The 12,237-nt window shown below is 52.1% G+C and overlaps 1 protein-coding gene across 7 annotated transcripts in view; it reads left to right on the top strand.

Moving 5' to 3' along the window:
- Positions 1–12,237, top strand: part of SGSM2 (small G protein signaling modulator 2) — a 168,214-nt gene that overhangs the window by 136,221 nt on the left and 19,756 nt on the right. For all 7 annotated transcript variants that reach the window (XM_075904864.2, XM_089772152.1, XM_089772156.1 and 4 more), the window contains 5 exons: positions 5,330–5,512; positions 6,372–6,785; positions 7,748–7,872; positions 10,216–10,298; positions 11,596–11,705. In XM_075904864.2, coding sequence (XP_075760979.2) covers positions 5,330–5,512; positions 6,372–6,785; positions 7,748–7,872; positions 10,216–10,298; positions 11,596–11,705 — 915 coding nt within the window. The remainder of the gene's footprint in view (positions 1–5,329; positions 5,513–6,371; positions 6,786–7,747; positions 7,873–10,215; positions 10,299–11,595; positions 11,706–12,237) is intronic.

Here is a 12,237-nt window from a genome sequence, read left to right as displayed (position 1 = left end):
TGGTAGAAAAAAGATGTTGTGTGTCTGAAAACTGTAGGTACTGGGGGTATTTTTTTTTCTTTTGAAAAGGGGGTGCTTTATAAAAAAAAGATTGAGAAACACTGGTCTAGTGGACTTGGGAATTGGAACGCCTGAGTCTGACGCCTTTGTGTGCCACCATGGGCAAGCCCCCTGGCTTTCTGTGCCTGAGTTTCTCCATTTGGGGGATAATTGTCCTCGTGGGGCATTTTTTTTAAATTAGTGCATGGAAAGTGCTTTCCTGCAGCAAAGGGGCTACCAAAGGGCAGCACGTTCATCAGTCACAGTAAAGGTGCATCTACGCAGCACCCTAACCTCCAAGTAAGATATGCAATTGGCGCTACGCAAATTGTTTATCTTATTTTGCATCTATTTCGAAATAGCTTATTTTGAAATTTGGCGCATCTACACAGTGCCAAATTTTGAAATAACGCGCTCTTTTGAGCCATTCCTTATCTCCTGTGCAACGAGGTTTACCAGGATGGCAAAATAGCACTCCTGTTATTTCGAAAAATATTTCGAAATAACAAGAGGCTTGTGTAGACCCGCAGGAGCTATTTCGAGATACCTCCGGTATCCCAAAATAACCGTGCAGTATAGATGTACCCTAAGGTGTTTGTCTGGGTGACCTAGTAGTAGTTCAAATGCCCAGGTTTAATACAGCTGTTCAAAATGGCCCATATAAAACTTTGGAGACCTGGCACTCCTAAAAATAGACAACAAGGGCTGTGTATGTCCACTTTTCCTGCAGCCAGGTAAGACATATCTTCACACACACACACACACACACACACACTCTCTGCTATTGCAGAGTGTAAATTCTAATATCCTATTTGTACTACATGCACAGCTTTTGCTCTACCACTTCCACACTAATGCTATTTACCTCATTTCAGCCCAAGACTGATACAAATAGTAAAGCCCTAGAAGTAAGGGGGGGTTGTCAGGGAGATTCTGACAGCACATTGATCATAGAGCGAGCAGCCCCGCTGTCATGTTCCCCTAACACAGAGTGCCTCTGCCTCAGAAGAGTTCAGGGTCCCATGCAAGCCGTTGGACATGGCTTCTAAGTAGGGCAGTGACTGTAGGCTCTTCTAATGCCTTTCTTGTGCCAAAAGGGCCAGCAGCAAGTGCACAGCATTTCTTTGTTACACGGTTGTCTGTTTGCAGTTATGCTGACCTGCTCTACAATCACACCCGCACTCGTGGTGGAGAATGCTTAGAGCAGTGCTTTTCAAACTACAGGTCGCAATCCTGTAACTGGGGTTACGTCTAGACTGTTACTTTTTATCGGAAAAAGGTAGCAAATTGCACTCCACAGAAAATCCAGAAGAGGCTTTTCCGAAATTTGGCCCATCTACACTGGGCCAAATTTCAGAAAAACCTCCTCTTTTGGAAAAGCAGACACATTCCCTTGGATGTGGCAGAGTTTTTCCGGAATACCTCTGGTAGCCTGGAAAACTCAGTAGCCTAGACCAGTGTTTCTCAACCTTTTTATATAAAGTACCTCTTTCTTAAAAAAAATTGTAAGTACCCCCAGTACCTACAGTTTTCAGACACACATTTTTTTTCTACCGTTGCAACACATTTGTTGAAACAACTTAATCATAGCCGCGCAAGCGATGACATTTTTGGGTGTAAAAAATACAAAAATAATAAAGCGCTGTAAAACTTCAAAAAAAAATCAGTTTTCTCCAAATTTCAGTTGTGCTGACGTACCCCCAGACTACTCTCAAGTAGCCCTAAGGATACTCGTACCACTGGTTGAGAAACACCGGGCTAGACATAACCTGTGTCTCATTGCTGCAGGGGGATCAGGTGACCGGGAGGCGTTAAGGCAGCTCCCTGCCTGTCCTGGCACCACAGATTGCGCGGTGCCCCAAAAGCGGCTGGCAGCAGGCCCGGCTCCTAGACTGTGGGCACACAGAGCTCCACGCGGTGCCCCTGCCCTGAGCACTAGCTCCGCACTCCCATTGGCTGGGAACCTGCTGCTGGCTGCTTCTGGGGGCAGCATGGTCTGTGGTGCCAGGAGAAGCAGGAAGCTGCCTTATCCCCCCATGCTGGACTGCTGACCTGGAGCTGCTCAAGGTAAACCCCTCCTGCCCCAGCCCTGACCCCCTCCCAAAGCCAGAGCCCCCTCCCACACCCCAAAGCTCTCCTCAGCCCCACCCCGGGGCCCACACTCCAGTCACGTTATGTTGGGTTGCGGCACCAACCATTTTCTTCAACTGGGTCATGAGAAAAAAAAGGGGTTGAAAACCCCTGGCTTAGAGCAACACAGCGTCCCCTGCAGTCATGCCCAGAATGTGCCACCTGCTTTCCACCTCTCACGTGCCCTCCCCCCCCCCCCCCACCCACACGTTGCAGCCTCCCCGTGGCCCCAAAGAAGTGAAAATGATCCTGCTGGCCCTGTCGGTGTCTGCAAAGGGTTACGTCAGGGGAGCAGCCTGAGAGCTGAATGTGGTGGTGGGGGAGTCCTGTGAGGCTCGTACGTGGCACCGGTCTGAGTGGGGAAAGGGCAGGCAGAGGGACTGTGGGCGGACATGCCTCGTAGGAGCAGGGCTGTGGGCGGCGCTCCAGAGACTCGCCTCACCCGGCCGTGTCGGCACCTCTCCGCCAGGCTTCCATTCTTGGCACGTTAAAGCGTTAGCCACGTTGGTTCCGGGCTGCCGCGGCTGTGACACGGGTCTGGCAACTGCCCCTCTTTCTCTCCTGTTAGATACGCCGCACTAGAGTCCAAGTAACTCCACCTCTGTCTGATGGCCAGGGTGCAATCCCCGGGGGAGACTAGCACACACCAGTCTCCTTGCTTCCCTTTTCCTCCAGAGCACGGAGGTTAAATTTAGATTAATTAACTCATCGATTAGTCGATGGGATTTCCATCGACGATTCGGTCGGTTTATAAGGGTGCCTTCTGCTGGGTTCTTGCTACAGTTGAAAAGCGGAAGCCCCACAGGGAGCATGAGCCCAGTGGGGATCTTGTACATTTCAAAAGGAAGCCCCGCAAGGAGCATGGGACCAGCAGGGGACTCGTCTGGCCCAGCCTTGGAAATGTACAAGAGCCCTGGCAGAATCAAGCGGGGGACCAGGGGGGGACTCTCCCGCTGGCCACATGCTCTCGGAGGCACCTCAACCTTGGAAATGTATAAGAGGCCTGGCTGGGGCTCTTGTACATTTCAAAAGGAAGCCCCCACAGGGAGCGTGGGGCCAGAGGTGTCCCCTGTGCGCCCACTGGGGCTTTTGTACATTTCAAAAGCAGAATCACAGCAGAAGTGGTGTGAGCAGAGACTGCTTCAGTCCCTGCTCGCACTGTTTCCACTGTGCCTCTACCTCCCCTGCCCCCGCGGAGATGGTGCTGGGGGGAACCAGCTTTTAAACTGCTCCCCCCGGCACCAGCTCCTGCTCCTTCCCCCCTTACTTCCTCTCTCTGATAGAGGCAGCAAGGGGGGCAGGGAAGAAACTAGTCTCTTACATCCCTGCTCCAGAGGGAGGTAAAACCAATAAGTAAGGATGATAATAAGTAGAAAAGCAAGGCCAATCTGCATATATCTGAGAGGGGACTGTTTGCCTAGTGCTTAAATGAGGAGTCCTGGTGTCAGGATACCTGGCTTCTAGTCCCAGCATCTAGGGGATTCAAGCCAGGGACTGGTCATCAGAACTGAATAACGCCCGTGCCTCAGTTTCCCTATCTGTGAAAGGGGACTACTACTCACTTCACAAGGGCATTTCAAAGCGTAAACCCGTGTTGGGTGCGTTCTTTGAGATCCTTAGATAAAAGGTGCCGTTGAAGAGCTAGACTGAAAACTCCTTGGGGCAGAGCCCATCTTTATTCAGCATCTAGCCCCGTGGCACCAGTCACTGTGACCGGCTACCGTGCAGCGATGGTATCAGAGCTGGAGTTTCCAGGGTGAGAATCGCTCTCAGTGGCTGGCCCTGCAGTGAACTCTGTGCAGACCCCTGTGCTCGTGTCTGGAGCTCACTGCAGGGCCCTAAGGTGCAAAGATGGAAAGGGGGCGCAGAAATACCCTCTGGTGCCAGAGGATTTGATTAGGGCAGGCCACTGGTCCGTCTGGTCACAGCTCACCTCTAAATGAGCACTCCTTGGAAGCTGGGCACTTCTGCGGCCACTCAGGAGAGATTTTGATGCCAGCCAGCTGATTAGCAGGGCCCCCACAGCCAGATTTTGTTCCTACTGCTGGTGCCCATTCGCACGTGCCTCCGTGCACATTCAAAAATTATTCTGCCCCTGGATGGAAAAAAATCTGCCCATGGATGGAAAAGATGAGAGGGAACACTGGGGGCAGCCAGTCAGAAAGTTCTGGACAGTAAATGTTAAAAAAATGCTTCCTGCACTTCTTGGTGGCAGCTTCTACCCTGAAGCATGAGATTCAGTTACCCATTTAACAAGCCTGATGTTATTGGCTGGCTGCAGCCACAAAATCTGCACCTTGGCTGCTTCTTTTTATTTGTTGTAGCTGGACCTGGCCTTGAACTTCCCTCCAGTCCTTTGCCTCTCGTTCTGTCCGTGCCCAAGCATGTACCTTGTTCCACTTTGCCCGTTGCTCTAGGTATTTGTGGCTCCCTCTTGTTGACCCCTCACCAACAGTAAATCCATCCCCACAATTCTGGGCGAGGGGGCTTTTACTCCCACTATCCAAATGGAGAATTGAGGCACAGAGAAATTAAGGCCAGGTCTACACTAAAAGGGAAGGTCGAATCAAGATATGCAACTCGAGCTGCATTAATTACATAGCTGGTGATGACGTACCTTGTTTCATGTTTCCCCTCTGTCTGCACAGCAGGAGGCTGATGGGAGCAAACACGCCCATCGGCTTTCTTACTTCTTGCAGAAGCAGGAGTCCTGGCCACCAACGGGGGCGCCCTCTGAGTTCAATTTAGTGGGCCTTTAGACTCACTAAATCAAACTCCGGAAGATTGACCGCGGCAGCATCAGTCTTCCATTTAGTGAAGACACGGCCCAGACAACTTAACCTAGGTCTCACGGAGAAAACGTGCCAGTTCCCAGTGTAGTGAGCACATGATCTTCTTTCACATCACATACCTAAATTAAGTCTGTTCCCCCCCCCCAAAGCAACTTTTTGCTAGGGAAGGACCCCTCCTGGACATGCGATCTAAGCCCCAAACCCAGTTGCCCTGGAGTTCAACAGGGTTTCCGATCCTGTCTTCCTGTTGGGCCATTTCACTAGCTTTAATCTCTCCTCGTGTGCAAGCCACGTGGTCGGGGTCCCTCACAGCCTTGGAGGCCTTCCAGCGAACATTACAGCTGAAGGGTCCGTGTGTCTGTTTGAAGGTGGATGAGGACATTGCTCTCAAGTACCAGAAGGTCATGGCCGAGTGGAAAGCCTGCGAGGTCATCGTGAAGCAGCGGGAGAAAGAGTCGCACTCCGTCATCTTTGCTAAGTTTTCATCAGGCAGCAGCATCGACAGCCACGTCCAGCGATTGATCCACCGGGATTCCACCATCAGCAACGACGTAAGCTGCCTTGTTGGGCACTTTGCCCTCCTGTGTGCTCCCCGCTAAGGAATGTTTCAGTCCAGTGGGTGATGCTGGAGACAGGGCCAGCCCAAGACAGGTGCGGCACCTGGGGCAACCTCCCCCCAGTGCCCCAAGTGCAGGACCCAGAGCAACCCCCTCCCTCCAGGTCCTGCCTCTGCCCCACCCTCACCCCACCCCCTCCATGTCTCCCCCAAACCTCACCCCTGCTGCATCCCCATCAGGCCTCTTCCCGCCCCTGCATTGCCCCTTCCCACTCCCCCAAAGAAGGGGATTACCAGGGGCCGGGTGCTAGCAGCAGCAGGGGTCATCCTACTCACCACGGCGCTGGGAGTGGAGCGACCCACCAGCTTGTTCCACTTTGCCCTCCCAGCCCACTGCGGCTCCATCTCCGTGGCAACGGGAAACAGAGCACCCTGGGGCCTGGGTGCCCGGCTTCCTGCTGCCGCAGAGAAACCAACGCAGCAGGCCGGGAGGGGGCGGCAGGGCAGAGCAGAGCACCGCCCTGATGAATGCTGTCTCCTCGTTCCAGGCCAATCCATAGCACAGGGCCTGGGACAGCCTCCCTGACATACCCTATGGACAGGGTGGCTCTGGCTGGAGACATAGACCACTTTCCAAAATCTTGGAGTGGCCTCCCATCAAAAATTATTGCCTACCCCTGCTCTATTCCCTCCTAATAGATACACACCAAGATGCTGCAGGTGATAATAAATGCTCTGCTCAATCAGTGATCTTGTCTATTGACATGACCACGCCCCCCCCACACAAGTTTAGGACTTGTTTGCTAAAATTAATCTCTTTCCTTTCTTCCCCCTCCTGCAATCATCCTTCTCAGGTCTTCATATCTGTAGATGACATGGACTCAGCAGATCGAGACTTCAAAGGTCCAGATGACCCCTCTTTGACTGTGGTGAACGTCGACACGCCGGTTGCGGCTGCTGTGGTCGAACAGCAGTCGGTAGAATTTGATTCTCCCGACTCGGGGCTGCCTTCTTCTCGGAACTACTCGGTAGCTTCGGGCATCCTGTCCAGCATCGATGACGGGCAAAGTGTCAGCTTTGAGGATGGGGCGGAGGAAGATGTGAACACGGACTCAGAAAGACCAGATCTGGACCCGACCCAGGCTCAGAAAGCCAAAGCGGTTGTCTTGGAGTCTCAGGATCCTGTAATGGAGGAACAGCTGTGCTCCCAGCTGGATTATTTAACATCCAGCGAGGACATTGGCTCTGTCTGCATGGCTGCCTATACAGTAGGTCACTGTCTATCCTAGGACAAATCTGCCTATGCCTAATGCAACGGTTTTCAAACTTAGGGTCATCACCCAGGACAGGGTGATGGAATATCAGACACCGAGTCTTGTTGCTGCAGGGGGATCAGGTGACCTGTGGGGGCGCTAAGGCAGCTCCCTGCCTGTCCTGGCACCACAGACTGTGCTGCACCCCAGAAGCAGCTGGCAACCTGCTATGCTGGTGGTGGGGTGGGGATCAGACCAAATGCACCTCCGGGTGCTTCCTCCTGCTGCAGGACACTGTCTGAGACTGGGCAGCAAGCGGCCTGAGATTGCTGCAGCTGGAGGAAACTTGTAGTGGTGGGAGGGGGCACGAGACCAGACCCTCCCCTTTACCTCTTGGAACCTCCTGTGGCTACAGGAAACTCTGCAGTTGCTGCCTTGAGAGTCCAGCTCTGAGGGCAGCACAGAAGTGAGAGGGTGGCATTCCCATGACCCTTCCCACAACAGGTTTGTGACACGCCCCCAGTCTCCTTTTGGGTCAGGACCCCACGGTTACAACACTGAGAAATGTCAGGTTCAAAAAGCTGAAGATGTGACATTTACCAATGTTCAATTGTGACAGCCGTGAAATTGGCCATAACGGACTGTGACTTTGGTAGGGCCCAACTATACACAATTGCCAGAGTGCAACGTGCTCAGACCAAGAATTGCCTGGGCCTCAACCCCAGGACTGTCATGGTGAGCGAAGTAGCTGGATAAGCAAGTTCTACTGCAGCTTCAAATGCCTTCTTGGTGGTAATAATAATATCGAGCTTGTATAGGTCCCTTTCACCTGTTCATCTCAAAGCGTTTCATGGTGCGAGTCAAGGGAAGTCAGGTGGCTGGATCCCGCTACCTTCCTGCTTCTTAACGCCAGTTCATATCCAGAAGCACCTTTGTTTAACAGCTCACCTGACTCCCTGGGGTGTTTTAAATCCTAGATAGAACTGCTGGACACAGTTGCCTTAAATCTGCATAGAATCGATAAAGATGTCCAGAGGTGTGACCGGAATTACTGGTATTTTACTGCCGCTAACCTGGAGAAACTCAGAAACATCATGTGCAGGTAACAGCTTGCAGAGAGCATGCTTCTCCTTGCGGCGTTACGGCTCCCCTGAGTTAATAATCGATACCACGTGCCTCTCCCAGCGGGCAGGGAGGTCTGGCTAAAAGCTTCTAGAGAAAGAGAAGATGGAGGTAGGCTAGATAGTCCCAGCGTGGCCTCAAACACTGTGTACCACCTTGGACACGTTTTGTATTCTTCTTTGGTCCTCAGTTCCCCACCTATTAAAGGGAGAGTACACTACCCTGCTTACAAGGGTGTGGCAAAGATCCGTGGAAACTGAGTGGCTCAGACACTCATGTGATAATTGATTGGAGTGGGAAGGCTACATTTTCAGATCAACCCCCTGCCAGTACCGCATGCCACTGGGAACATAAGAACAGCCAGATTGGGTCAGACCAAAGGTCCATCTAGCCCAGGGTATGTCTACACTTGCAGCCTATTTCGGAATAGGGCTGCACATGTAGACATTCGGAATTGCAAATCAAGCCCGGGATTTAAATATCCCATGCTTGATTTGTATCTTCCCGGCTGGGCGCCATTTTTTGAAATTTACAAGCCCAGAATAACTGCCCACGTCTACACGCGGCAGTGAAATGGGCGTTCGAAATAAAGCCCTATTTCGAACTACCCATTAAACCTCATTGCAGGAGGAATAATAGATAGTTTGAAATAGGGTTTTATTTCGAATGCTCGTTTCACTGCCACGGGTAAAGGTGGGCAGTTATTCCAGGCTTGTAAATTTCAAAAAATGGCGCCCAGCCGGGAAGATGCAAATCAAGCATGGGATATTTAAATCCAGGGCTTGATTTTCAATTCCGAATGTCTACATTTGCAGCCCTGTTCCGAAATAGGCTGCAAGTGTAGACATACCCCAGTCTCCTGTCTGCCGACAGTGGCCAGTGCCAGTTGCTGCTGATATAACTACATTCACCCCGGTCAGGTGGCATTTAAACTCTACCGTTCTCTACGTCTGCTTAGTCATCTGCTTTCTCCGGGGCGAGAGTCTGAAAGCTGGAATCTGAGTTGGGCCCCCCATCCCACTACCAGACACGCATGCCTCTCCCTAGGGGCGGGACGTATGGATGCTGTTGCACCCCCGGGTTTGGCTTCCATCACATACGGGGTTTACAGTTTGCTTCAATGGCTCTCAGCGCCCCGGCTTTTTGAGAAGGCTTCTCCTTTATATTTGCTAGTTTGTTTCACCCCATAGCAAAAAGTCCCTGCCAAAGGGAGATTTTTCAAAGCCACCTATGATTTAGGCGCACAAGCCATACTGGAAGCCAGTGATTATTCTTTCCCCCAAAACAGTTGTGGGCTTTGGTAAATATCTCCCTGTGTGCTTTGTAGAAATCTCAATAAGTAATTCATCTTTGCCTCAGGTGGGGCAGGAGAATAACTCACCTTGCTGACCCTCTGTACCCCAGCTTTCAATCCCGTGTGATGTATTTGTGACAAAACAGGCAGGGAGGCGGGCTGTAATGCAACTGGGAAACACCCAGAAAACCTCCTCATCGGGCATTTTTGGAGCCTTGTGTATAATGTAGGAGAAAGTTCTACGCCTGCCACAGAATTCTGTAGGCTGGTGCAAAAAAGCTGTAAGTGAGGATCTCGCTCGCTATTAAATTGTAGAGGTTTCTAAGGATGATTTCTATAAACACTATCGACGCCCTCCTTAGGGAATTCACCCACTGCATCTACAGGCGTGTTCCCTGGAAGGTGAGCACTTGGGCGGCCACTCAGGAGCGAGTCAAATGCCACCCAGCTGATTAGCAGATCACCACAGTCTCCTGCAGCTGGCAGCATGTATTGGTGGTGCACACCTGCACAAGCCTTGGTGCACATAACAAAATTTATTCCACGCATGCATGGAAAATATTACAGGAATTATTGCTCTATAGGCTGTCTCTGCACACAGGGGGCTCGTCTACACTGGCCCCTTTTCCGGAAGGGGCATGTAAATTTCATGAGTCGTAGTAGGGAAATGCGCGGGGGATTTAAATATCCCCCGCGGCATTTAAATAAAAATGTCCGCCGCTTTTTTCCGGCTTTTAAAAAAGCCGGAAAAGAGCGTCTACACTGGCCCCGATCCTCCGGAAAAAGCGCCCTTTTCCGGAGGCTCTTATTCCTACTTCAAAGGCATTTTTATTTAAATGCCACGGGGGATTTAAATATCCCTACTACGACTCATGAAATTTACATGCCCCTTCCGGAAAAGGGGCCAGTGTAGACGTAGGCAGGGCTTTTTATGGGAGCAGGGTCTTGGATTGACTAAAAACAATCCATCAGAGAGAAGATTTAGAGACTACATTTGCTAGTGTCTCTTCTGTTTTTTTCTTCGTGCAGTTACGTTTGGGAGCACCTGGATGTCGGATATGTCCAAGGCATGTGTGACCTACTGGCTCCTCTCATGGTTATACTTGATAATGGTAGGAGGGCTGAGTTTTCCTTGCATAATATGTTGCCCCCATTACAGATTACAACGAGGATACATGAAATACACCAGGGATGTGAACAACTAGTTGACTATGCTTATCAGATCGTTGACAGGCTAGTGGACTAGTCGTTTCTATCGGAAAGAGGCAGCAAGAGGGTGGTAAAGGGGAAGGTACTTCAAAGCGGCAGCACTGCATGGACCCTGGAGCCAGACCCTGGGCTCCACGTGGCGCTGCCACTTTGAAATGCCGCTTGCAGCCTAGGGTCCGCTGGGTTGTCCCTAGGCTGCATGTGGTGTTTCAAAGCAGCAGCGCAGCCCGGGGTCATCAGGAGTGTCCCCAGCTAACTCCAGGCTCCACATGGCATTGCCGCTTTGAAACGCTGTGTGCAGTCCGGGCTTCTCCTGGCGTTTCAAAGTGGCAGCGCTGCGTGGAGTCCAGAGTCAGTAGGGGAGTCCCCAGCTGACCCCGGGCTCCATGCGGCATTTTTACCTTTGAAGTGTAGCAAGAACCCTAGGGCTGTTGCTACACTTCCAAGGCGGGGGCGCCCTATTGACTAAGCCAATAGTCGATGCAAAATGTAACATCCCTAGAATACACCGATTCAAACAATGTGCCACGTTTCATAGGATCGTGGTGATGGGACTCGCAAGGGCATCTAGGGGCTTCCCTGTTTATTCTCCCCACACTAAAGTTGACGTGTCACCAGAGTTAACAGTATCCTTATTGCGGGGGGAGGAGGGGCTGCCCACTCAACACGGGATCTGCCCATCTAGCTGGGTTCCGTCTGTCCCTCCACTCACCACTGGTAAGAGAGGCTCTGCAGTCAGAAGGGAGGCTCCAGTGTCCCGCCTCGTGTTTTCACCCCGCACTGCTCACGCAGGGAATGAACAGATTTAGGAGGAGCAAGCTGCCCCTCTTCCCCCAACACCTGACCCTGCAGCGCATCGCCTCGTGCGGTGCAAACATGGGTCCCGGCCCGCCAGCAGTGGGAGCAAAGGGAATAATTACCTCAGGGCCCGGAAGGCTCCTGGCCACACCCCTGCTATTGCAGCAGCAGTGGTGACCAAAGCTGCAGGCCCTTTAAATCGCCGCTGGAGCACTGCACTGTGCAGCTCTGAGGGCTGGGGGGAGGAGCCACGCAGAGGGCTGGCTGCCCTGAGCCCGCCCCTTGTGCCCAAGGCCCCACCTCTTCCAGAATCACAGAGCCACCCCCCCTCACTTTGTTCCAGGGCCCACCATGGAGTTCCAGATTTTCCAGCCATCTAATCTACCCTCTTTATATCCACAGATCAACTGGCCTACAGCTGCTTCAGCCACCTCATGAAGAGAATGAGCCAGAATTTCCCCAATGGGGGTGCTATGGACACACATTTCGCCAACATGCGATCGCTGATCCAGGCGAGTCCTCGTTGGAGTGGCGCTGGGGTTCGGCTCGGGGGAGCATATTTCTATCAGCCTTTGTGTCCCGCTAGCTCAAACACGCCCTGTTCTTGGGCAAACTCTTCCTGATGAAGCAAGGAGGAGGGGACAGCTCCAGTGGGAGGTCGCTCGGGTCAATTCCCGGGTGACTGCCCTATGTGGTTAGGAAGGGATGTTTGGGAGCACGAGAGTCATTTGTTCAGCTCTTGGCCCTGGGAGAGCTGAGCCCTTCTTGTCTCAGCACAGCTCCGCTCAGAGAGGCACATGCATAAAGTGCATGAGTTGCCCACCAGCTACGAAGAGGAATGACAGTCCGGGACATGGGTCTATGGCAGGGGTGGGCAATACTTTTTAATGGGGGTCACTCCAAGATTTTGGTATATGGTCAAGGGCTGCACTTCTGTGGAGGGGAAACAGGGTCTCAGTTGGCGGGTGTGGTGTAGAAGGGAGCTTGGGATAGAGGACTGAGGTGCAGGAGGGAGTGTGGGATCTGAGAGGGGATTTGGGTGAA

The sequence above is a fragment of the Pelodiscus sinensis genome, chromosome 21, assembly GCF_052426305.1.
Source record: "Pelodiscus sinensis isolate ZL-2025 chromosome 21, ASM5242630v1, whole genome shotgun sequence".
NCBI classification, from domain to species: Eukaryota; Metazoa; Chordata; order Testudines; family Trionychidae; genus Pelodiscus; species Pelodiscus sinensis.
The sequence above is the reverse complement of the archived record's forward strand: the minus strand, read 5'-3'. Positions and strand labels throughout refer to the sequence as shown.